Source organism: Equus przewalskii, chromosome 16 (genome assembly GCF_037783145.1).
Source record: "Equus przewalskii isolate Varuska chromosome 16, EquPr2, whole genome shotgun sequence".
In the NCBI taxonomy this organism is placed as follows: Eukaryota; Metazoa; Chordata; class Mammalia; order Perissodactyla; family Equidae; genus Equus; species Equus przewalskii.
The window spans coordinates 13406184-13433690 of record NC_091846.1 but is presented as its reverse complement, the minus strand read 5'-3'; the positions used below and the strand labels follow the sequence as shown (position 1 = coordinate 13433690).

General features: G+C 38.4%; 1 protein-coding gene across 1 annotated transcript in view; it reads left to right on the top strand.

Moving 5' to 3' along the window:
- LOC139076425 (uncharacterized) overlaps positions 1–27507 on the top strand; it is a 536857-nt gene that overhangs the window by 235125 nt on the left and 274225 nt on the right. Inside the window, exon 4 of the mRNA XM_070578757.1 lies at positions 4280–4379. Coding sequence (XP_070434858.1) covers positions 4280–4379 — 100 coding nt within the window. The remainder of the gene's footprint in view (positions 1–4279; positions 4380–27507) is intronic.

The following is a 27507-nucleotide window of genomic DNA, read 5'->3' as shown; positions in this document are numbered from 1 at the left end:
CTACTTTCAATACTAAAATCTGTATTAGTTATATACTGATATGTAACAAATTATTCCAAAACTTAGTAGCTTAAATTACTAAACATTGATCATTTCACCAGTTTTGTGGGTCAGGAATCCAGAGCAGCTAGGCTGGGTGATTCTGGCTGGAGATCACTAATGAGGCTGAAGTTAAATTTTTGGCTTGGGACAAAGTGAACTGAAGGCTTGACTGGGACTGGAAGATCTACTTCTAAGATGGCTCACTTGCAAGGTTGTTGAGAGGAAGCCTCAGTCTGTCACTGGTGTTTTGGCAGGAGCCCCCGTTCCTCTCCATGTATCCTACCTATAGGGCTGTTTAAGTGTTAACGGCAGCTGACTTCTCACATAACAAGTGATCCAAGAGAGAAGAAAAAATTACAGCTGCGTTGTATTTTATGACCTATTCTGAGAAGCCAAACACTGACATTTCAACAATATTCTACTGGTTTCATAGATCCACCCTATTCAATCAACATGGGATTATACAAGGACATAAACACCAGGAGGCAGAGATCCTTGAGAGCTATCTTGGAGGCTGGCTACCACAGATACCAAATTCAGCATCTATGCCACAGTTGTTCACCGAAGAAATTTTTGCTACTGGGACTTCCCATATAGACCAGAGCTGTATGGAGGTGCTGTGCTTGGTGCCTGGGCTGAGGCTGAGAACTACTGAAGTTAAGATTGCTGATGTCTCTTAGGTAAACACAACGTACACAAAGCACCACTACACTGCCTAGAGCCGAATAAGCACAGCAAGAATAATGTTTTTTCTTCTCATTCGTATTTTATAGAAGATTCTGGATCAATTTCTGGCCCAGAAATGCAATTGGCAGCTTCTGGCACAAATATGGAGGACAATCTTGCTGTCACCATGCCCATAGAAACTGTAGTGAAAAACTCTTGGTTTTCACTGGTCCCCTGTCATAGTCCTTTGACTGGGTCCTGGGGAGTTGGGTCTGTGGACTCCCTGAATTATGGGCACTGTGCTTCCCTCCAGCCCAGTGACTGGGCTCTTAGCTTATCTTTGAATCAAATTTTGTCTTTGAACCAAATCAAATGTCCCCTCCTTTCCATTTTGCCTAAATATTAATTGTTGTCACCCTTCATCTCCAGCCTGGGTCTCTTCAAATCTTCATGCGAGTAATCTCTGGAGGCTCCACCCTCACTTCAGGCTCGATAGTACATGCCTGAATCGTATTTGTGCTTGGACTGGGACATTTTCTGCTACCGACACTAGAAGCAACTAGAAACACTAAGCAACTAAGCTTAGGATCTAAAACTGTTAGTTGACTGAACAAGCAACGTATGTTCTCAACCTATGAGGCTGGTGCCTTCTTTTCTCATCTGTAGCTCATCTCTGACCAACTGTTATCAGGCCCCAAACATAAATGGTACTGTTGTTGGATATCATTTTTTGATCATATTTGTTTGGGGCAGAAGATACTGCCTTGAAGTCGACCCTTCTGTTTGATTTCTGACGAAATTAGAATGAGAATCAGGAAAGTGTAGAATCGTTTGAAGAGGTTGGTGCTTGACATTTGAAAAAAAAAATCTCTTTCTCCAGGCACAGTTGTTCAAAGTAAACGATGCTGCGCAATGCATTACGTACAAGCCAGTTCAGGTGCATCTTTTCAGAATTATCTTGTCGTGTGTCTGTTTCCACCACTGAACACTCTGGTGATTCTATTTCCTGAAGACTCTGTGGAGCCCCACATGCAGGCATGATAGGGTCCTCTGAAGTGGGATCACAGCACAGAAAATAGAGGGACAACTGCATTTTAAAATAGTGATACCAACCACATAGACTACAGATTACAAAGATAAATGCTACCATTATTTTTAAATATTCAAATAAATTATTTCATGAAAGTGACCTAGATTTGTTTAAAATGGGATAATATGAGAGGAAATCAATTGTTAGCAAAAAATCAACAGATAGGGACTTTGATTTAGGATTTGGCTTCCTCTTTTTAGGTTGATTTGAATCAGATAAGCCAGGGATTTACCAGCTCTTTATACAGTCTCTTTGGAGGCCTTACGTGAGGTGGACGGGAACAGGCTCAGGGGAAAGAGCCACAAGGCCTTGGAGAAGCAGGGGGAGGAGTGGGTGTATGGGAAAATTTCAGGAAAAGTCTGGAAGAAACCATGGGCCTGAAAAACAAGAGGGCCTGGGTGTCTACTCTGAAAACGTAGAGAGAAAAGAAAAACTAGGCAGAAAGAAGTATATAGAAGCTGAACTCCAGGCCTGTATGAATCGTGATGGATGATCGCCCCTTTTAGCTTGTTGGCCCAAGTAGATTCAATTGTTTTTTCATTCATTTGCTTGTTCATTCATTTGTTCTCAAAAATTTTTTTTTGACAGCTACTCTGTGTTAGATACTATGCAAGCTCTGCAGAACCAATCCCACTATTTTAGGTTTTTTGGCTCCACCCTAGCTAACATCTGTCAAGTCTAGTTCAAGGCATTGCCCATTCATATAATCAATATCTTGAGGATCAAATACAATGCCCCATAGCCATCCCCCAACAGCCAAGTGTGTATACTTTTAAACTTCAAGACACAGTAGAGAGAGTGAGCTTCAGAGCCAGTCCTTTAAAAGCCAGGCTTCAGGTAGTCCAGCGCATTTCACATCTCAAAGGCAAAAGGATGCGCGAAGCCAAATGAAAAGAAGATGGAACTCTGGAAACATAACCTGGGGGGCTACGTTAAACCAGCTGTAGCAGAAGCAGCGATGCTGATCCTTGCTCTGAGAGGTCAGAGCTGATTTTCAGCCTGTGCCTCTGAAATGATTTTCACTGTGGACACAGCTGCAAGTTCTCTGTCAAAGGCAGATGGCTCCCTGGAATACGTTTCATCTTCTACATCTCTGGCTCACTAGTATTAGCAGTGCTGTAGGTGTTCCTCCTACTCCTGCTTTTCTCAAGCTAGAGGTGTGCAGTAACAGAGGCTCCGCAAACGCAGGCTGGGTTTCTTCCTTGGCTTGGTCTTTGCAATATATGACTTTATTAAAGATCATATAAAAAGGCAATAAGGAGGCAGAATCAAAGTCATAATTTTGCATAACCATTAGACTGAAGCAGTCATTCATCGTGCTTAAATATTTTCCTAAAGCAAAAGAAAATATGAGAATGAGTCACGCCGTCCAGGCCTCGTTCTCTTCCGGAGGCGAGCTGCAGCGCTGGCGATGGAGGGAGCCTGCAGGCAAAAACAGCCCTGCCTCTCCACCCACGCTGCCTGCGTGGGACTGCCAGTGAGTCCTCGGAAGTCATCACTGTTACAAAATGACAGCATGCAAATTAAAGAAAAAAACATTTAAAATGTGTTGCAGTTAATAGTCTTTGGGTTTGTGTTTTCGTATTGCTATACTGTTAAAGTATAAGGAAGATGTTCCCCATCTTGCATATGTCTTGCTACGAGGTTAATTTTCCATTAATTCACATCTTAATCACATTCAACAAGACTTAAAGGCCTGTCCAGGAGGGGAAAAGCACAGCTTGTAACTATTCTGCAGTTCCAATTATCTAACCACCCGCACTTTAAAACCATACTCTTCTTTAATCATACTTATCATTTTCAAAAAGGTGCTTCATTTGAACTCAAGCAGCTGAAACAGTTTCATTATTTTAGATAAAGCTTGCTTTATTTCCTTTTGTTTTTAGTTACTTTGTTGAACATTATGTAAGTCAGTGTATCAAAACAATATCAGTCTGTACATATTTGGGGAAAAATCATTATCTCTAAACTTGAAAGAATTGAGCAATTAATTGAGAGTCATTGGTGTGCATTTAATTATATTTCATATTAATATTAATAAACTGTTAAGGTTTCTATAAAAATCTCACATTAATTATTTGATAAGGTCAGAGGAAAGCTTGACCCATCTGAGAATTTGAGTCAAATTTCTACCCAGAGTGATTACACTAAAAGAAGGAAAAATCCCCCAACATTTTGGCATGTACATCTTGGAGGACTTCGAGCTTGCTTTATTTTTCTCTTTTTCTCAGGCAGAAATGTACCTTAGGCAAAGATAATTTGTTTTTCATAATTTTTCTGCATTACTTTTCTATGATTAAGTATTATTCTCCAGCTATTTCAACTAATTATCATTGTCTCCCTAAAGGCTGATGAAACAAGGAATCTGAGCAGAATTAGACTAATTTTACTCCATGGCTTATTAGGCATCCACGAGCACGTGTTACTGTGCTAAGTACTGTATCAAGCAAGTCCAATAGCTATTATCCCTGCCTTCCACAGGGTCACCCCCGAAAATTCAGCACAACAACCTGCATAGGCGTAGGAGTGATTAAACAGCAGCATGGCGCACTTCCACGTAGCCTGGGGAGGAACAATCAAGGTATGAAGAGAAGGCACCTCACAAGAATGAGGGAATATTGACGTTACTCACCCTTTTGAGTAAGCTCCCCTTTGAGTCCTCTCAATGCTTTGTGTGAAAGCAAGATATGGTACACTGGAATTTGGGAAGGACAGAAGGAGGTGGACTGGAAAAATTGTCCTTTTCGTCATTTCACTTGCAACAAAGCTATTCACACTTTAGCTTGTTGTTTCTACGTTCCTCTCTGAGCTCTGATGTTTATTTTAGGTCGGGACCATTTTCTATTCTCTTTGTATATGGTGTCTTTTCTGTTTACTGAGGAATGATGAAAATACTGATTGAAGAGAATAACTAACTTTGCTTTCTTAATTGTGCTTGGCACCCCGTTGTCACCTTGCATGTGGTAAGTCATCAAAAATGCACACTCCTCAGTACACAATTTTAGAATATGGAAAAATGAATAGAAGACCTATATTTTGTTTAATCACTTTTTGAAGTGTCTACGTCAGTAAATTTAATTATATTCCCAGCCAAAAATATAGTAATTATGGATATCAAACTTCCTGCATGGAAAGAACTCAACAAAGACCTAAGTAAAAATTGAAAAAGTGACCCATGGCTCTTGCTGTAGATCAGTGGGTCGTTCCCTTAGAGATATGGATTTAATTGGTTTGGGGTGGAGTTCAAACATCATTAAAATTTAAAGCTCCCTTGGTGATTCTAATATGCAACCAGGTTGAGAACTACTTTAGCAGAGTAACTAGATCAGACTTTCAGTATATAGAGAATTAGGACCAATAAACACATTTTCTATTATACTGGCTAATAGGAGAAACCTGAGAAAGATTTGCCAAGCTGGTTAGATTTTTAAAATTACAATAAAATTAGTAGTGTATAACAAACCCTACCCATTACTAAATTGATTTACTGACGTATAGGTGATTTGATTTTATTACACTAAAAATATTGCAGCAAAATTGACAGAATTCAAAATAAAAATTAGGGGCTGGCCCAGTGGCACAGTGGTTAAGTGTCCATGTTCCACTTTGGCGGCCTGGGGTTCGCCAGTTCAGATCCCGGGTGCGGACATGGCACCACTTGGCAAGCCATGCTGTGGTAGGCGTCCCACATATAAAGTAGAGGAAGATGGGCACGGATGTTAGCTCAGGGCCAGTCTTCCTCAGGACTAATCTTCCTCAAGTAAATAAATAAATAAATAAAGTTAAAATTAAATAGTTCTGTAATTATATCACTTGAAGATGTCAAACCTTTTCTCCTTTCGATCTGGTCCCCTTACATAATTGTCATCACAAAGGAATTATGCTTAAGCATTCACTTTGCTGCTTAGATCAAAAGATAAGCATTTTATTTTTCCTATCAGTGCATTGATTGCATTGTACTGTAATTGTTTCTTCACTTATGTACATCGTCCAATAGACTTTTCAAAGCTCTGTGAGACTAATGATATCATTTTCTTGCTCCCCCCCTTTTTTTTTTTGCTGAGGAAAATTTGCCCTGAGTTAACAGCCATGCAGACATTCCTCTAATTCTTTTTAGTATATGGGCTGCCAGCACAGCGTGGCTGCTAACAGAGTGGTGTAGGTCTACACCTCAGAACCGAAACTGGGCCACCAAAACGGAGAGCACCAAACTTAACCACTAGGACACCAGGTCTGGCCCTTGCTCATTCTTTTATTTCAGTGCCTAGCACAGTCTTGGTAGGTATAGTACATAATATTTGTTAAATGATCCAATGTTCCTTCATATAATTCATATGAAATCAGTTAAGTCAACTAAAGTGCCGAGAATAGGGCCTAGTATATTGAAAGTACAAATGTTAGCTTTTATTTATATTAATAAATTACAATATCTGCATAATATTATATAAAGTATGATTTCTTGAGCATTTCTTAGTTTTTATACATTTGGGCTCTTTCCATTTTTTCCAACATTGTAAATAGATTAGAAGAATATTTTCATGCATATAGTCTGTTTCTTCTTTTTGATTGTTTTCTAAGATAAGTTTTCCGAAGGATAATTATTGGATCAATGAATAAATCATTTTTATAATTTTTGAAAATGATTGTCATGTTACTTTAAAAATACTTATTATGGAAATTTTCAAATTCATACGAAGTAAACAGGATAGTATAATGAACCCCCACGTATCTCTCATCCAGCTTCAACATACATCAACTTTTTGCCATTCATGTCTCATCTGTGCCTCACCCTGTCCTCTCATTATCTGGGTACACTCCAGTTTGTTTATCCAGTCACCTACTGATGGATATACGATCTACTTCCAGTTTGGCTGTTAAGAGTAAAACTGCTGTAATCATTCACGTAAAAGTGGATTTTTTTTGACAATAGGTTTTCATTTTTCGGGGGTAAATACCTAGATGTGGAGTTTTGAGTTGTATGGTAAGTGAATGTTTAGGTTTGTAACAAAGTATAGAATCTTTTTCTAAAATGGTTGAACTATTTTGTATTCTCATTAACATTAGCAAAGTGTGAGAGTTCCAGTTGCTCCACATCCTTATCAACACTTGGAATAGACATTTTCAATATTAACCATTCTAGTGGCTATGCTGATTTTTCATGGTTTAATTTGAATTTCTCTGATGACAATGATGTTGAATATCTTTTCATGTTATTATTGGCCATTCATATATCTTTTTTTGTGAAGTAATTGTTCAGATCTTTTACCTATTATTTTATAGGATTTTTGGCCTTCATATTATGAAGTTTGTTATATATTCTACACACATGTCCTCTGTTGGAAATAGTCACTGGGAACATTTTCTCCTGATCTTGGACCTCCTTGTCACTTTGTTAATGGTGTCTTTTGAAGAGTAGAAGTTTTTAATTTTGATAAGATGCAGTTTATCAAATTTTTTTATGGTTTATGTTTTTTTGTCCTATCTAAAAAGTTTTGCTATGCTAAATTTGCATGAATTTTCTCCTATATTCTTTCTAGAAATTTTATAGTTTTAGGTTTTATGTTTAGGCTGAACCATTTAGAAATAATTTTTGTATGACATGAGTAAGGGTCATTTTTCATTTTGGCTACATAATTCTTGCATTGCTACTTGTTGAAAAAATTATTAATTTCCCTTGGCAACTTGTTGAAAATTAATTCACTATATGTGGGTTTATGCGTATACATATGTGTGTATAAACAGAATAGTATTGTGAACCTCTATCTACCCATCAGCCGGCTCAACAACTATCAACATCCTGCCATTCTTCTTTCACCATGCTCCCTTCCTTTTCCCTCACCGGTTATTATTTTCAATAATTTTTTTGAGATAATATTTCCATACATTTTTTTTAAGTGTTTTATAGTTTTAACTTTAATGTTTAGGCCTGGTATCCGTCTGAAATTACTTTTTGTATACGGTGTGAGACAAGAGTCAATCTCCATTTTTTTTCAAATGGCTATTCAGTTGTTCCAGCACATTTTTGGGAAAGATTTTTCTTTCCCTATTGAATGGCTTTGTCGCTGCTGTTGAAATCTTGTTGGTCATAAAAGCATGGATCTATTTCTAGTCCCTATGTTCTGTTTGCATTGATCTATTTGTGCCATGTTACAATTTAGTGCCAGTTTTTAATGTCATCAGCAGTGAAATTTTAAGAATTCGAGGTAGCTTCTTAGTAGGTTTCCTTAGAAGGGAAGTTTGAGATGCGACTTTTTATGTAAATGATTCTTTGAAGGTATGCTCTCAGGAGTAACCTGTAAGAAACTAAGGGAAACAGGATAGGGCAGAGGAAACTAGGCAAAAATATGGCTTCAGGAGGAGTCTAGCCTCAGCCTAATTCTAGGGTGAGATCTGGAGAATGAATTGTTCCACAGAGGTTATTTTGCCCAGAGGTAAGGAGGCTGGGCTGTTATACCATAATTCAGTTGTTATTGGCTATGCGCCACCTCCCCAGGGACGATGTCATCTCCCAGGAATCTCCAGGTGAGTTGGCTTCCCCCAGTCAAGGGCATCTCTGGAGCAGGATGAGATGTGAACCATTAGCATCAACACCACACCTGGGAGATGAGTGGACCTCCCCAGAGAAGCACGCGTGGGTGGGCACCAACAGCATCTGTCGAAGGAGTATTTTTGAGGACAGCATCAGCGAAATTCCTTTCAGGTTTCTGTCAAAGCACCATTTGTGACTCCGGTGACTTTGGGCTGCCATTTTGCTGCTTATTTCTTGAAGTCAGCTCTTTTGCTTTCTTAAGGCAAGCCTAACTTGTGATTATGGGGAAAGTTGAAATTGTTCAGCACTTAGTAGGTTAATACTTGCCTTCCTAATGAGGCACATAGGCAAATAAATGGTGATCTCTATTATCATCAATGTGTATATTTAAGATGTACTCCTGTCCATGAGTCGAGAAGTAAGTGATTCTAAAATTATGATGGTTCTCAATGGCTCTTAGAAATCCAAAGTTAAACAGAGAACTTTAAAATTTACAAGGATCTGTTGTACTTGAAGCCAAACTAGATATGTGTGGAATCATTAGCTTTCTACTTGGTGTGAGGCTTGACCCAGCAGCTTTCATCATGAACTCAACTTTTCTAGTGGACAACAGGAAGCACTTCTGATTGCTCAAATCTCTATCTGCATTTCTGAGTTCACTTTGAATGAGCCAAAAATAGAATTCTGTGTTGCTTTGAATAAACAAGGCAACAGCAGCACTTCACTGCTCTGAAGCAATATCTGTTTATTAAGGAGACTGTCCTGTGCATAAGTGAGCATTCAGCTAGAGTGGCTCTATATTTTTATCTTTTTAGACTCATTCAGATTTCTAAAATGTGGGAACTGAAGTGGACAACATTTCTCGATAGTTTTACTTATATTTTCAAATTTTTGAAATCTTTGAAGTAACATCTGTAACTGTTAATATGATAAAGCATATGAAATTGCTTTGTAAATGGCAATGTTGCATACAAATATTAATTGTTATTAATATTACCACCTAAAATTAATCTGCAGGCATTGATTACAGTTGAAGATAAAACACACCTGTTTCATTTCATAAATGAAACAATTTGACTTCAAGTTCCTAAGAGTGAAATATTTGGTCAAAATATAGTTAAGAATAAATCACACTAAAATCGATACTGAGATACATACATTTCTTATGTTAATGAATATAACTAAATAGAAGGATTTTTGTATAGGTTTAACCAAAATATGGTCTCACTAGAGAAGGTAGGAAAGCTTGTCCAAGAATAATGTGTATCTAGCCATACGAGTTAGTTCAGTGAGCAAAAGAATAAAACAGTATAAGAAATCAGTTTAGAAGAATAATCCTTACATTTTTTTTGTGAGTTTCAGGGGAGTTGAGTATTTCCCCTCAGCTCTAGACTTGCCACTATTGTCCCACTGCTGGTTGAGGTAAATAAACTATTGCCATAGAGGTCAGCGTTAGCAAAAGTACGCCTACCATCTTAGTTCGAGAACTAGAGCAGATGTTACTCATGGAGCGTGGTCTTTTCCCCATTGAGCCTGCACTGAAACTCCTCAATCTTCTCAACCCTCTGTTTCTAAAACCTACCACAAATGGAAGCTTTTTACCATGCTTGTTTTAGCTAATTCTCAAAGGCAGTGTTTACCAGTGTTCATTTTGTGGAATATCAGTCTTATAGGATGTTAAAAGTCATTTTGGGAAACAAATAGAGATCTATGGACAAATAAAATTGGGTGACATTGGACTAAACCAAGGTAAATAGGACACAAGACTTCTCAGAACCTTTCATAAATTAATGTGGATTGTCCAACTCCAAGAGAGAGTTATGGAATTTAATTAATTAATATGGTTCATCTTACTTTTTCCCTCCATACAGTATCCTGCAGATCTAGGGTTTCAAAAATAGATATTGTTGGAAAACTCATTTAAGATCTTTTTATGTTAATATACATGAATCATCTTGGTATTTACAGAAGGGGTTAGCTAATGGCTTTTTGTGGTGGCTTTGTACTGCTTCAACTTTCCTGAGATGGAATGACATTTCCCAGAAATTGCCCTTCCTCTATGGTCCTGGCTTAATGTTGGCTGTAGAGTCATTTACTGCAGGATTTTTAAGGCAGAAGTGAAAGAGAAGCTTTATATTTAACACTCTGAAGATCAGTTAGGGCCAGGCACTGCGGCAGTTTGCACACATTCACAGTCACCTACCTGCTCACATTGTTGGAATGGGGCATCGCTGGATCCGGCAGTTCTTTCCTTCAGATCCTGAGAGATCTCCTCCTTCCCGTTCTCAGAGAGCTGAGCTGAGTGCATGTGCAGCTCCATAGGGAAAGGTACCAGCTTCCCCTGCAGATTACCCACAGCATGGGGGTGGGAATTGGTGAGACATAGGTTCTAATTTTCCTTGCGGGTTTGAGTACATTCCTACAGGTTCTAGTCTGTCCTGGTTCTCATCCATTTCCAGCTTTCTTTCCCAACTGCTAGACTGGCTAACTTACAGCCACTAGCCTCAACATTAGATGCGGAGGCAACAATCTTCAGAGATAGCTCCATCAAGTCCCGCAATTGAATGAGGTCTGCTCCTGTAATAAATCCCTTAGTTTATATCATTCAGAGTGGTTCTCCTTCTCTGGTTAAAGCTGAACTGATATGGAAATTAGTACTAGAAGTGGTTCCAGAGGAATAGACCTTAGAAAGGAGGGGAGGGTCTCTGAAATGGTTCTGAATTATCTAAAATTGGTTAGATTCAAAGGCAATAACGACCTTGTGTCCATTGGTGAAGGGAGGGACACTGGTAGTCCACGGTGAACAGCGCAAAACAATTACTTAAATTATCACCTGTGCCCTCTTGTAATCAAGTGCCTATAGAAAGAAGGTAAATCTTTGGGTGACCACATATTTATTGCTGTGGAATATTTTATTGTGACTAAAGAGCATAATAGGTTTGACTGGTTTCCTCTATGTTTACTCTCTAGCAAACTTGATGCTTCTTGAGAAAGAAAATGATGGGCTCAGAGATTTAAATTCAAGATGCAGACTAGTCACCAGAAATCTTCTATGATTTCTGTAAAAGAAATCGTTGTCTTATGTGCTTCAGATTTCTGAAAACCAGATCCAGAGTCTAATTCAAGGAATGGCTGAATTACAATTTATGTGTAGGTGGTGAGGGGCAAATGGCATGACTGGTGACCAGGATGAAACTTTTTATGTGGCATGCACTTCCCCTCCAAGGGAAAAAAGAAGGTAATTCTTACTCATGTAGCCAGCGAGTCACCATTTGCAGGATTCCTATATAACTTTTAACCACCATGTTTGACAGTAAGAGTTTGAGACCATTTTATCTGCAACAAACCTTGAAAATAATCGCATCTATAAATTACTGAAAAGATAAATTCTGAGGTCAAGGGGAAAGGATATGCCATCAGTGGACCTTAGGCAGTGTGACAAACAGCTCAGCTTGCTATACCGAGGATATGACCAACACAGGGCAGCCTTGGACACAAAATGTAAAACATAAGTGACAAATTGAGTGAGTTTAATAAATGGGTTTTGATGATAAAGTTCAATCTAAGGCCCATATTGAAGGCATTTAATGGCTCTAAGTGGTACAAAAAAATGCAAGATATGGGGTAGTGTGCTTTATAATAGAGAAGGAATGGGAAGCGTTGGAGCCAGACTGACCTTGTTTTGGATCTTGGCTCCAACATTTGTTAGCTGTGTAATCTTTGACAAAGACTTACTTCCTCCACTATAAAAATGGAAATCAACCAACCTTGCGCTTTTTTTAATGAAGATTAAATGAGATAAAGTCTAAAATTGCACAAAATGGGTACTGTAAAATTTCCTTCCCAAAACTATATTGCTCGATTTTCTTTTTAGGTATTATTTTAGGCAACTAAAGAAGAATTTTAGGCTGATCAGCTAAATCAGTGCTTGTCAAACCTTTATGTGTATTTGATTTACCCGGGATCTTGTTAAAGTGTACATTGTGCTTCAGGAGCTCTGAGGTAGGGTCTCAGACTCCGTGATCCTAGCACACTTCCAGGCAATGTCCACACAGTTCTGCAGACAACTCCTGGTAACTGCTCTGGTGTCACAGTGACAGCATGATGGGGTAAGGACTTGATGCTGCAGGAATGGGCTGGCTTTTGGGACAGTCGAATCCAGGAGTACTCTGCTTGATCATGATGTAATATCCTGTGTTTTGGGTGAAAGGATGAGTACTTGATTGAATGGACCAGATATTCACCCAAAATGTAAATGGACATTTATGCGGAAACACACTCTTAACTCTCATTAAAAAATGGAAGCAAAGAGACTTAAGTTTATGACATTCTCTGTCACTAAAATCTGTTTTACCTGGCTTAAAATGTTTTCTTTGTTCTTGAGAAATAAAGAATCATGTACACGGGTGGGGATCTTTTGTTTGTCTTTTGTTTCACCCTTTGATAGAGTTAGCAATGCAATCAAGGCCTTTAGAAAGCATGAAGGCCCAGTTTTAGTTAAGACTCTTTTCAGTAATTTTGAATTGCAATCTTTTTACTTTATTTTTTTCAGGGCCTGAGTTGCAGAACATTGGTATTACCAACTAATTTCATGGTTTGTGATTGAACATAAGGCTTTAATTCAATTGTGGACATTTAAAAGATATTTTAAACAGCAAGCACAGTGCAAATTCTTAATATTCAACCAGAAATGAGGCATTGTTATTTATAATAGCAGCAAAGGGATTTGCAATCACCTAGTCATTAGGTTTTTTAAAAATCCATCACACTGGAGGAGAAGACTTAATCCATGCAATGTAGGAAGAAAAAGATTACTGTGAATTGAATTTTAGAGGGCAGAGACTATTAAGAGGAAACCGCCACCCTTGCTGTGAAATAATCATCTTAAAAATACTAAAGACACACGAACTTTATAAATATGAATGGATTGATGATTTCATGAATCTTTATGATTTTTATTTATCATCTTTTGAGCTTTCATCTTGTAGCTAAATTCTAGCTACAGTTTGTTCTGGAAGAAAAGAATTTAAAAGTAAAAGTGATATTCAGGAAGATGACTAAGAATCAATTTCCGAATGTATTCAGCAAAAGAAAAATATTAAACATTAAGGCTAGCTCTGGGTCTCTAGCTGTCTAACAAAGCTCGCGTATCACCTAAGCAGGGTGTAGGAATTGTAGTTATGTGGCTTTCCTACCAACTTGACATCAAACATCCAGGTGGAAGCAGAAACGCTCCATCACTCAGCTTTCTCTAAATAATAGATATGAGCCTTCTTGTAGGTAATAAACTTTGGAAGGCCCAAAAAATGTTCAGTTCTCTTGTGGAGGTCATAATGTCAGTTTAACTTTCGATTGCCTTAAAAAATCCCAGCTTTAATAAGGAAGTAATGTTAAAGCTTTTGGCCTTGAAACGAGGGCTTCAAATAGCCTGCCATCAGAAAAGTGTTTTGCTTTTTGTAATTAAAAAGTTAAGGCTAACAAAAATGGAGCTCTAATCCTTTTATTAATAAAGATTACAGGGTACATGATTCCAGCTTTGAATTCCTAATGCAGTTTTCATTTTGTGTACAGTATTGTATAAGAACCAAGTGACATTCTGTTCATTCAGTTCCTAGCCCCTCTGTCACGGGAAGGATAGTGGGAAGCAGAGCTGAATATATGGTTCCAGCCCTAGCGTGATCAGTAACAGGTTATGTAACCCTGGGTATGCCACTGTGTCTTCCTAGACCATAGCTTCCTTATATGTGAAACAATAATATTAATGATAATAAGAGCCATGTTGCAAGTAAGTAGAAAAGTAGTAAGAAGTAAGCAGTAAGTAATGAAACCAGGATGAGAATAGCTGTGTTAGACCCTGCATCTGCCTCCACCACTGTGCTATCCTGACTCAGATAGGTGGGCTAGCTGATATTTGCAACTAAAATTATGTGAGACCATATTTCCATTTTTTCTCCAGGCAAATAAATGTCTACCCAAACTACTAAGCAAGATGGCTTTTTTCATCTTATTTTTTAACATTTATAAGGGTAACATTTAAAAAAATGTATTAAGAAAGTCTTTTTGTATAGTTACAGTTAGGGTAAAAGTATTTCTTTCTGTTTGGTATGCTCTTTTGATACATTTCTAGCACTTCTCTTTCAATATGCCTATTTATACTGGTGATAACGTGTTACATATGTGAAAGTAGGCTATCCTATATCCAGTCTTTCCTAGGATAAGTATTCTGAATGTTTTTCTCTCATGTCTCCACAAATCCGTGTCTTTTCTCCTAGCTTTGTTGCTTCCTCTTCTCTTACCTGCAATTTCTCCTCATTTCTCTTAATTTGTTTAGTCAAAATGTAAACATTTATTTATTCAGTGCACATTTAAGTGTTGCTATGTGTCAGGCACTGTTTTAGGTGCTGGGAATATCAAAATAAACAATTCCTCCAGAAATATATAGGCTAGTAATCAAGACAGACAAGTGACTGATTGTTATAATATTAACCATGATGATTTTATGTGAGAGATGCTATTCAGATTTCAAAATGAAGTACTTCATTCACTGGAGAGCAAAGGAAAGTCCCCTAGAGGAGGGGATGCTTGAGATGAATCTCGAAGGAAGAGGGGGAAAGGCATTCAGAACAGCAGGGACATCATTCATGTACAAGCAAAAGGGGCAGGAGGGAGCACAGTATGGTCAGGAATAAACAGGTAGTTGGAAATGGCTGCCCCGAAGAGCTCGGATCAGGAAAGACAAGAAAAGAAGCTGGAGAAGTGGGCTGCATTCTGCTAATGAAAGGCCTGTGTATTCAACTAGAGAATTTAAACCTGACTCCCAACACTTTGGAGAACAAGTAAAAGATTTAAAGCAGGGGAGAGACACGATCAGATAGCCATTTTCCAATTATCTTCCTGAGAAAGAAAGTGCTAGGAAACATCAAAGATGGTGTGCAGATGAGATTTTCATTTTTTATGTTAAGAACTACGCCAAAGGCAATTCCTGACATTAGCAGGGAAATTTCATTTAGAGTACCCTCTGTGGATGGAAAGACATTTCTCAGAATTGATCACATTTTCCTCCCCAGTTTTGCTGAGATATAATCGACATAGAGCATTGTGTATGTTTAAGGGATACGATGTAATGATTTGATACATGTCTATATTGTGAAATAATTAACCACAGTAAGGTTAGTTAACCCATCATCCATCACCTCACATAGAGACCATCTTGTGTGTGTGTGTGTGGAGAACTTTTAAGATTTATTCTCTTAGCAACTTTCAAGTATACAATATGGTATTGGTAATTTATAGCTGCCATGCTGGACACTTGTTTCCCAGAACTTATTCATCTTATGACTGAAAGTTTGTACCCTTGACTGCCTTCACCCATTTCATCCACTCCCCCTTGCCCCTGGCAATCACCAGTCTATTTTCTGTTTCTATGAGTATGTTTTTTTTAGATTCCATATATGGTTTATTCATATTTTTAAAAATGGCAGGATTTCCTTCTTTTTTATGGCTGAATAATATTCTGCTGTATATATATACCACATTTTCTTTATCCATTCCTTTGTCGACAGACACTTAGGTTGTTTCCATGCCTTGGCTATTGTGAATAACGCTTCAGTGAACATATGGGTGCAGATAGGCCTTTGAGATGGTGATTTTATTTTCCTCAGATATATACAGTCATGTGTTGCTTAACGATGGGGATACATTCTGAGAAATGTGTCCTTAAGTGATTTTGTCATTGTGCAAACATCATAGAATGTACTCAAGGGGAACAAAATTTACCATCCCAAAATTTGTCACTTTAACATGAGGGTTATTTTAGGCTGATATTTTTAAGAAACAAAAGACTCAGAAAGTTTTTTTTGTTACCTCCCCTTTAACTGCCTAAAAGAGTTCAGATGAAAAACCTGTCTCAGGAAGCAAGCTGTCACCTCAGCATAATACGAACTAGATGGTAAACGGGGAGGAACCTAGAAAAGCCTGTTTGTTGGGCTCCCCTCTGTGTTCTTCTATTTCTGTGTGGCCAAACACTTGTTTTCCAAATGTTTGCTCCTTTTCACCTACCTGTGAATTGCCTTCCTTCCCTTTGAAGTTCCTGACTCTCCCTACCCCCAACATCTTCTTTTGTCTTTGTCTGAGGATGGTATTTAAGGTGGTGGCTTCAATCATTTTGGTGAGTTACTCCGTTTTCTTGGGTTTCTCTCATGTATATGTTATTAAACTTTTGTTTGTTCTTCTCCTGTTAACCTGTTTCATGTCAATTCAATTTTTAGACCACCGGAAGAGCCTAGAAGAGTAGAGGAAATTTTTTTCTTCCCTGCAGTACTTACACAAACCTAGATGGTATAGCCTCCTGCACATCTAGGCTCTGTGGTACTAATCTTATGGGACCTTCATTGTATATACAGTCTGTTGCTGACAGAAACATTGTTATGTAGTGCATAACTATACCCAGAAGTGGGATTGCTGGATGATATGGTAGGTCTCTTTTTAATTTTTTGAGGGACTTTCATATTGTTTTCCATAGTGGCTGCACCAATTTACAGTGCCCCCAACAGAGTGCAAGTGTTCCCCTTTCTTCACATCCTCACCAACATTTGTTATCTCATATCTTTTTGATAATACCTATTCTAACAGATTTGAGGTGATATTGTGGTTTTGATTTTTATTTTCTTGATGGTTAGTGATAATAAGTGCCTTTTCATGCCCCTGTTGGTTATTTGTATGTCTTCTTTGGAAAAATGTCTATTCAGTTCCTCTGTCTATTTTTTTTCTTTTTGGTGAGGAAGATTGGCCTTGAGTTAACATCTGTGCCAATATTCCTCTGTTTTGTATGTGGGACACCACCACAGTGTGGTTTGATGAGTGGTGTGTAGGCATACACTGTGGATCTGAACCTGTGAACCCCTGGCCACTGAAGCAGAGTGCACAAATGTAAACACCATGCCACCAGGCTGGCTCCCATTTCTTAATTGGATTATTTATTTTTTTGCCATTGAGTTGTATGAATTCCTTATACATTTTGGATATTAACCCCTTATCAGATACATGATTTGCAATAATTTTTTCCATTCCACAGGTTGCTTTTTCATTTTGTCGATTGTTTCTTTCACTGTAAAAAAGCTTTTGATGTAGTCCCACTTATTTATTTTTGCTTTTGTTGCTTGTGTTTTTGGTGTTATATCCCAAAAATCATTGCCAGGACCCATGTTAAGGAGATTTTCCCTATGTCTTCTAGGAGTTTAGAGTTTCATGTCTTACATTTAACTCTTTAATCCATTTCAAGTTAATTTTTGTGAGTGGTGTAAGATAAGGGTCCAGTTTTGTTCTTTTGCATGTGGGTAAGACTCAATCATTTTCTTCAGGTATCTGTGAGGGCCAGCAGTTATGATGGGGAGATGCTGGCTTATGGGAAGAAGGGAGTCACCTAGGAATGTGGAAAGCCAAGCCTGGAGGATAAACTTGACTGTGGGTCTGGCTATTTACAGGAGCCAAAATCACATTTGTATTGTAAGAAACCTGCCTTGATTCCGTTGAGTTCAATCTCCAGGAGAATTCCATCTGCATGTGGGGAGGTGAGCAGGAGTGTCTGAGCTGAGTTATCCTCATGGCTGCATTGGTAGCAGTTTCTGTGATTCTAAATGAGAGTCTGGCTACAGAGGTGCAGGACTTCTGCCATTGTCTAGGGGTTTGCAGAGCACTGTGCAGCCTCTTGGGGGAAGGGAGCCAAGGAGCACAGGTGTTTGGCTTGGGTGAGGGCTCAGCAACAGTACGAGAACTAGAGTTTATTCACAAAACCAACAAAGAACTTGGTCATGAGGATCAACCAACATTTTTGGTTAGAAGTGAGAGGGAAATCTCAGGAATCATGGCAGAAGCTAGAATTATTGGATACTGCCCTAGGCTTAGAGGACTAAATCTCAACCCTTGTCCCTGATGGAGTTTGATGCTGTCACATCTGGTTATACTTGTCCCAGGAGCAGAGCGTGTAAAGATTTTCAATACTTGCCCCCAACTGGGGCTACACTGGCTGGATTTATTAGTAGAAAAGTCACTGTGTGTATCACTCAGGTTCTGGTAGGATGACTTGACCCAATTAACTCTGATTCAAAGATTTAATTGAAGACTCTTTAATAAGGGATTATTTACAGAAGAGTGGGTAAGGTTAAGGGAACCAGTGTAGAATGGTGAAGCACCCAAGTGTTAGCAAGAGCAGAGAGCTCTTACTTCCTCCAGGCCTACGGACAAAGGGAGGTAGTGTTGTTGGCCCTAGATGAGAGCAGCAGCCAAGGGAGAGGCCACTCACAGGATGTCCAATCACAGGCAGGGAAGTTCAGCCTCAAACCCTGGTCCAGTCTTCTGCCCGGGCCGTCAATTGGCCGACCCAAGAGGAGGTTAGCAGATCAGGTTAGAGCAGTGGTTGATAGAAGTCAGCCTCCCAGGGCCAAGCAGGGCAAGGAGGGTAGTAAATTGATCTAGAGAGGAAATCAGAGACTAACCAACACAGATAATTGAATATTACACATGACCAATTTGCTCTTCAACTTGCTCCAATGTGACTCCATCTTCCCCAAGCCAGTGAGTCAGCTCTTATCAAGGCCACCAATGCATTTGTGTTGCTGTATCCAAAAAACACATTTCTACCTTTTTCTTGACCTTGCAGGAGCATTCTGCACAGCTGCCATCCTTCTGGAGATAGTAATTTGCATAGTTCCTCTTTTTCTAGCCAACATCTGAATGGTCAAAGGCCTCAGACAGAAGTGGATCCAGGTTTGTGGAGCCCGAAGCTTGTACAACGTAGGGTACATTCTTTAAGTAAAAAGTACATATTTAAGTATGAAAGTAAATATTTATTCAAAAAGAGAAAAGAAGTTACAGGAAATTTTGAAAATGTTTACAAAAATACCACAAACATCATTAAAACCAAAAAAGCTAATATATTTTTTATTAACACTATGACATGACTCCATGGTACTTTTTTCTCCTACAGTTGTGGCTGCATATCTTTGGTCACCTCTTTATATGACAATGATTTTGTAATGTTTTATATAAGAGAGTAGAACAATAATTCAGTATTTCTTCTGGTTCAACAGAAATTGTTTTACATTACATTTAGCATGATGACTTTTCTTTCAGCTTTCTAATTTACTGTTGGTAAATAATATAAAATTTTAGGATGGCCAGCTTGTTTCTTTCATATTTAAGCTGTAAGATTTTAAACATTTTAAGTTTTCTTGTGCAGTGATTAATTGGAATTACTCTGAAATAACAGTACTTATTAGCCATTTTCATCGATGTCTTCATTGTGGTGGGGTAGTGTGGGATTTATGTTATCTTGTGCATCCTCAGTATTTTGCCCCAAATCAGTAAGAGCTTTAATTCCTTTCCAACGTGCTCCTAAGATACACTCCTCATCGTTAACGGGATTGTCAAGCAATACAGAGCCTATTCTTTCCTTCTATTCTAAATTTATCTTTTCCTCTTAATTAATAACTGCTTTTGGTATGATATGAAATTGTTTTTGTTACCATTTGCTTTTTGATGTCAAAATAATTTCTATTGATTTCTTCTTGCATCTTTGTTGTTTTTGTTTCATATTCCATTAATATTTTTGCCTGGAGTTTCCTCTCAATCCTTCAGTGAATAAATTTAAAGAGGGCATAAGAAGGAAATCTTCATATAAGTCCAATTGACTCTGTAGTTTCCCACTTGTTTTACTAAAATGTTACAAATGTTTTTCAAAATTGCTGTTAAAATGTTGTTCTGGAACATTATTAACTTAAAAAATTTTTATTTTATTTATTTATTTTTTAATTGAAGTATGGCTGACATACAATATTGTATTAGTTTCAGATGTACAATATAGTGATTTGACATTTATTTATATTACAAAATACCCTAAGACTGGTAATCATTTGTCATCATATAAAGTTATTACAATATTACTGACTATGTTCCCTATGCTGGACATTATACCTACACGATGTTTACTTTATGGCTGGAGGTTTGTACCTCTTACCCTTCACCCATTTTGCCCTCCCCGACAACCCACTCCTCTCTGGCAACCACCAGTTTGTTCTCTGTATCTGTGAGTCTGTTTCCGTTTTGTTTTATTTGTTCATTTAGTTTTTTTTTTTAGATTCCACATATAATTGAACTCATAAGGTATTCTTCTTTGTCTATCTGACTTATTTCACTCAGCATAGTACCTTCTGGAACATTATTAAATTTTTGAGTAAACTTTTTTTGCATGTTGTTTATGTTAAAGTTCCTCTTCCAAATCTTCAAAAATATGTTTTAGGGTCCTCAAAATGTCATCATAGCCATTTTGTAAGACTTGAACAAGTTTATAATGCGGATATCATCTTGTTACACTTAAATTCTTAAAATACAATCAAGGTGATGTGTTCATAACTCTTGTGACCTACTGAAGTAGTCAACAGTTTTAGGTGTTGTAGTGGCAGCTTTTTCTCCAGTGCAATTAAGGGAATAAGCTGTGAAAGGCACATATTCTAAATACTTACCAAAATTTTTAAAGTGCTTGCAGCCCTTTGTCCTTACTTTTCAGATAGTTGCGCTCTCATGTGACTATCCATGATCTGTATTCAATGGCAGGTTACAATTGCCCAGAACTTGTTTCACTTTGTTAAACATAGAAGCATTTTATGTTTCAGATGTCTTCAGATGGTAGAAAAGTTAAAAGTTGCCAGAGAGTTTTTCCTTATACAGTCACTTATGCATCGCTTAATGAAGGGGATAGATCTGAGAAATGTGTCGGTAGGCATTTTCATTCATTGTGCGAACATCCTAGTGCACTTACACAAACCTAGATGTTATAGTCTACGACACACCTAGGCTACATGGTACTAATTTTATGGGGCCACTGTCATATATGCGGTTGGTCATTGACTGAAACGTCGTTATGTGATGCATGACTGTAAAAGTAGGGCACAAAAATGGCCAACTGACCTGTACTTGTCACATCCAATGTAGAATCTATAAATAAGATGATTATTGGAGTGTTTCTACAATCCATTCCTATGCTGAGATGGCTAACAGTAACAACTTTTTAAAGAAGAGACTGTAAATCAAAGAAATATGGCTTACTGAACCTACTAAATATATTCATACTCCACCTCCTGTTAGCCAAGTTCCAAAAATGCCCCCAGCCACCCTAAAGCCATCTGACTGTAAAAAACTTGCTAGAGCTGACCCTGGTTCTTGGAAGGGGCCAGAGCAAGCGAATCTTTTAGCCTTGGGATTCAGTTCTTGGTCAGATTTTCTTTTTATCCATTTTCTCTTCCTGCTTTATAAACTTATCCAGTCCTAAGACTTTAAATCCATTTTACATTCCAACAAATTTCAAAATGGTAGTTGTAGGTATAGTCAACGACCAACTTGACAATTTTGTTTGGATCTCTAATATTCTTCTCTTACTTCATATTTCCAAAATGGAAACTTTGACCACTATCTCCTCAACTCATTCCTACACCCCCACCATCTCATGCGCAAAGTAGTTCTCAGTGTGTGGTACCACCATCCACTTAGCGGCTAAAGCCTCATAAGGAGGAATTCCCCTTGATTCCTTCCCTTCCTTCTCTTTCCCTTTCCTACAGTGAGTCCTGTTGGTCTCATCTTCAACATATATCAAATTCTTGTTTTGCTCTCCATCTCCAGGCCAGTAACTTGGACCAAGCTGCCATCCTATCTTACTTGATCTTCCACTCCTGACCTTCTCTAATCTTTTGTTCACTCACTAGATGTTAATTGCATTATGTTCCCTCCCTCCTTAAGATCCTTCACTTGGATTCCTTTTCTTTTAGATAATGAAGCCCTGACTATTTCCTGTGGTTTACAAGGTTCTGCTCATCTTTCCAACCTCACCTCATTTAACTCTCCAACTTATTCACTAAGCAACAGCCCATTGGATTCTTCATGTTCTGTAAACACATCAGGTTCTTTTCTGCTTTAGGATCTTATTTTTCAACTTTGGGCTGGGTGATTTTTGCCACTTCTCTTCATTCTTATATTTCAAGTTTCAAGGCAAAGGTCACCTCTGTAGGAGGCCTTCTCTTAGTCCTCTATCTAAAGTGGCTTCCCTCAGGTACTCCATTTCATCACTCTGCCTATTTCCGTCATAACACTCAAACTGTAATTATCTGATTAATTATTTATTTCTTATTTGTTGCCTGTTTACCCCACAAGAATGTAAGTACTCTGAAATCAGAGTCTTGGACTAAATAGTTCACCACTGAATCCTCAGAGCCTAGTTCAAGGCTCTCTAATCCTGTTTCAGTCCATCTTTCCAGTCTTCTTGTCCGTGATAACCCATTGCAGCTGCACTCAGCCGCAGTAGACACACCTAAAGATTCCTTACTAATTGAATTAACTTGTGCTTTACTCTATGACAGAACTATCTTCTTTTCAAATTTGTGTCGCTTAAAAATCGTATTATTTATTTATTTTTTTGAGGAAGATTAGCCCTGAGCTAACATCTGCCGCCAGTGCTCCTCTTTTTGCTGAGGAAGTCTGGCCCTGAGTTAACATCCTTGCCCATCTTCTTCTACTTTATATATGGGATACCTGCCTCAGCATGGCTTGATGAGCAGTGTGTAGGTCTGTACCCGGGATCTGAACCAGCGGGCCCCGGGCCACCAAATGTGCGATCCTAACCACTGCGCCACCAGGCTGGCCCCTAAAATATTATTATAAAGTGCTAAGTCAAATACCATCCTCCCCCAAAGCCATCCCTCATTGATTTTCATCTGTTATTTGCTATTTTACTGTTAAAGTTCTTATTACACTCTTTCTTGTATCCTGTTTTTTTTAACCCATTGTTGTTTTTTTTATAAGATTCTATTTTTCATTTTTTTTTATTTTTTTTCCTTTTTCTCCCCAAAGCCCCCCAGCACATAGTTGTATATTCTTTGTTGTGGGTCCTTCTAGTTGTGGCATGTGGGACACTGCCTCAGCGTGGTTTGATGAGTGGTGCCATGTCCGCGCCCAGGATTCGAACCAACGAAACACTGGGCCACCTGCAGCAGAGCGCGCGAACTTAACCACTCAGCCACGGGGCCAGCCCCTAACCCATTGTTTTTAAAAATAAGTTCTTAAGGCATTCTAACAAAGAATTCAGATGTATATTAAGTAAACATATTTCCTCTTTTCTTCCCTTCCTCAATCCTATCTATTCACTAGGGAAACCCAGTGGCAAGTGTTACTTCCAGAACTTTCTTCAGGCGTTGATAAATATATATCTTTCTTAAAAAAATTAAATGGGTGATAATAGATGTATGACTCTACAACTTTTTTTCACTTGGAAGTATTTATTGGACATCTTTCTCGTCAGTATATAGGGATTTGCCTCCTCCTTTCCAACTGCTTCATTGTGGATGTTGCAGAGACTGCTAATTATCCTCTGTTAGCTTTAGTTTTTCTTTTATAGTGATATACGCCATGAGCCTTAGCTGGGCACATACATGTCAAGAAAAAAGCCTCCATTTCCAGGCTCCTTGTGGCTAGGTGTGGCTGTGCGAGCTAGGTCTAGCCAATAGGATATGAGGGAAGGTGATCTGTGTAACTTGTGAGAATAGTCCTTAAGGGGAAAAGTGCATGTTTCTTCTTCCCTTTCTTTCTTCCTCTTGGCATGAATATAGATGTGATGACTGGAGCTGGAGCAGCCATCCAGCTCTGTGATAACTTTGGGAATGGAGGCCCAGAACAACAGTGCAACAACGTAAAAGGAGTCTGGGTCCCTGATTCTGCAGAACACTGCTCCAGCCCTGGATTGTCTAATTCCATATTTTTATGGGGACAAATGAGAAACTTTAATCTTGCTAAACCATTATAATTTTGGATTTTTTTCCCACTTCAGTTGAACTTAATCCTTCCTAAATGATCATATTTTAAATAATCGCATTTTGTTTGCTATTTACATCTTTTTTGCATGCCTAGACCCTAGGTTCCTTGAAGGCTTACCTACAGTCTTACTCATCTGTATCTTCCCACAAGAATCTAGCACAGTGTCTGGCACATAGTCAAAGCTCAACTGGTATCTGGTAACTTGAATTAAATTTGTTTATTGCTGACCATAGATTTTGCTACTTCTTTAAATTGTATGAACAGGAAGAAAAAAAAAATTTAAGAGAATAAAACTCCTGAGCTGCAATAACTAAGTGGACTTCCTCCATCTTGAATTAATCCCAGAATATGGCCACAAGCAAGTTGTTGCTTATGATTATAAATGTCTTTTAACTTTGCAACAATGCTGATATTGGTAATTAAAATATTTATCTTAGTGAAGTCAAAAGAATTTTGCTTGGTTTTCAAATCTCTGTGTTATGTAAACACACCTTATTCAAATAAATCTGTTTCTTATAAATGTTTATGCCTTGACTGCCTCTTCTATAAAATGATAGTGCAATAGTTTTTGTGTGGAAGTGAAGGGTTGGACCAAATTAGTGGTTCTTATTCTTTTGCAGGTCAAAGGTAGGAAAACCATATAATTTATCAACCAAACTAAACTTTTGAGAGTGAAATGGCGCACTGTTAATAATTGTACCAGGACATGGGCATAAATCTGTCTGTCCCATGCAAACTGTGACATATGTTCTGCTTGTCATAGGTCTCTACAAGAATGTGAAAAAAGCCCTAGATTTTCTCTCTAAAGAAACACACAAACACGTACCCTAAATTTCACATGCAGTCTGAGCAGTCCATGAATCCACTTCAGTTTATCTATGGAAATTTAGGATCTACTCTCCTAGACTAAGAAAGAACTTCTGGGCAAAATTACCCCAAGTTTCTTCTTCATTAAAATTAGATAATTCCATCAGTCTGGTATGCTGATAATTATGAGTCATTGGCATAGCTGATTCTGGACAATTCGCACTCTAAGTGCTCAACCCTGGGCTACAAATTAGCAGCTGGTGTCTCTCTACACTTTACACTTAAGGTACAGCCTCCTTACATGGCCACCCATGTAAAAGGGAGAAATCTGAGCAGCCACTGCAGTAGCCTTACTTCTAGTCACACAGCAGCTAAAAGCAGAGGCCAGCTGCTCCTAGCAACTCTTTGCCTACCTGAGGGATGGAGCTGGTTAAGGTTTCCATGGAGTCCCCTCACCAGGTGCTCCCCAACTCCACCGTTCCTGATTGTCCTCTACCCCAGACCATAGTCCTCCTGGAATCCCCAGTCCAGAGTAGCTCACAGACACATTAGCTGTGAATGGCTGTCTGTGCAGCTGGAATATGGCGCTCAGTCACAATACTGGTTGAAATGAAAATGCAAAAGTCTATTTTTCAGTTGCATATAAAATCATGGGCTTGATTTTTCATTTGAGTAGAATAGGTAAGAAATACTGACAATTTGAGAGGTATTTAGAAAATGGAAATCAGGATGACAAAGGAAGGAGTAACTTTAAATTCATAAAGGGGAAAAAATAGGAAGGAAAATATACCTGAATGAAATCCAATAATGTGCAATAGAGATGGTTGTCATTTGAAAAGGCTTGAGCCCACTTTTCTATTACCAAGGCAACCATCACATTATGCAAAATGACCAGGAAAAAGCAACAATAATCGGAACACCCAAACTCCAAATGAGAAGCACGATTTGTGTACAGATGTGAATTTAATAAAGAAGATGAAAAGCTGCTTTGTTCAAACTAACTTTTGCTGGTAAGCAAAAGAAAATGTATTTCGAAAAATTAACATTCTCTTTTACATTTTCAGAAATATCGGAGAAAATATACACAAGCCATTCCAACTATATATTAAATCCTGCTGAATTTGTATGGGGTTTTGTTGGTCCTTTCTTTCAAAGATGTGGGTGTTTCATGCACAGCGATGTTTAATATTTATTTAAAACTCTCAGTGTGATGAGTATCTTATTAAGATACTTCTTTCCTCCAGAAGTTTGAATTTTAGTTTAAACAAGTGGACAGATTGAATGACTTTTATTTATTTTTTCTTTTTTGTATTTGTAGGAGTCACTTCATCAAAGAAATTGGTACTAAGCATTTAAGATAAATTTTGTGTGAGAATGTTGGGTGATTTCACAGAGAATATGGTAAAAGGCTAATGAGATGTTAAAGGTAATGGTTGTCACCTGGTTTTTACTGAAAGCTAAATAGGAGCCAAGTATGCATATTTATGTAAAATTTATATCAGGCTATGTAGAAAGCATAGATGTTTTCCCCAGCTGTTTTCTAAGGCCCTTAGTTTTTCTTTCTCTTTTCTTTCTATCCATCCCAACCTTGATCATCAGTTCCAGTGCATGCACACACACAACACACATATACACACATATGATAGTATAGGAAGAGGTGATAGAGGGTAAAATATTAACTTGAAAGATTTCAGTGCCCTTGGGCCAATTTGGAGGACAATCCTATAGTTTTGTATTATTAGATCAGTAACAGAGGCTGCCCAATGTTTTTAATCCTTTCACTGGTAGCCTTACTGATGTGTTAGTCCAAACATGTCGACCTGGTCCATTTGAACTGCTATAACAGAAATGCAATAGACTAGGTGACTTATAAACAACAGACATTTATTTCTCACAATTCTGGAGGCTGGAAGTCCAAGATCAGGGTGCTGCAGGTGGAGTTCTGATGAGAACCCTCTTTCAGGTTGCAGACTGTTGACTTCTTGCTGTGTCCTCACACTGCAGAAAGCAGAGAGAGGAAGTAAGTCCTCTCATGACTCTTTCAAGAGGCACTGATCCCATTTTTGAGGGCTCCACCCTCATGACCTTGTCTAATCCAATTACCTCCCAAAACCCCACCTCTTGATACTATCCCATTAGGGGTTAAGGTTTCAACATCTGGATTTGGGGGGAGGGGACACAAACCTTCAGTCCATAATACACGCTTTGTAGAGCATCCTTACTTTCAAGTCAGAGAGTTCTTAGCATCTGATTGCATAGAGGAAAACACAGTGGAAAGGCAATCGCAGTTCTGATGACCAGAAGCCCATAATCCCAAATGAGGGGAATATTGCATTAGGGATATCTGAGAACCCAGGCAAGACATGGAAGGCTAAGATCCTCCCCTGAGGATAGCTGTTGTTCCTATGGTTGGACTTGTAAAATCCAGCTGTGATAACAGAAGCCTGTTGTTAACCATTGTCAGTGCCACCCTACACCTGCTTCCTCTAGTTTGTATCTGTGCCGCGTGAGGATTCCC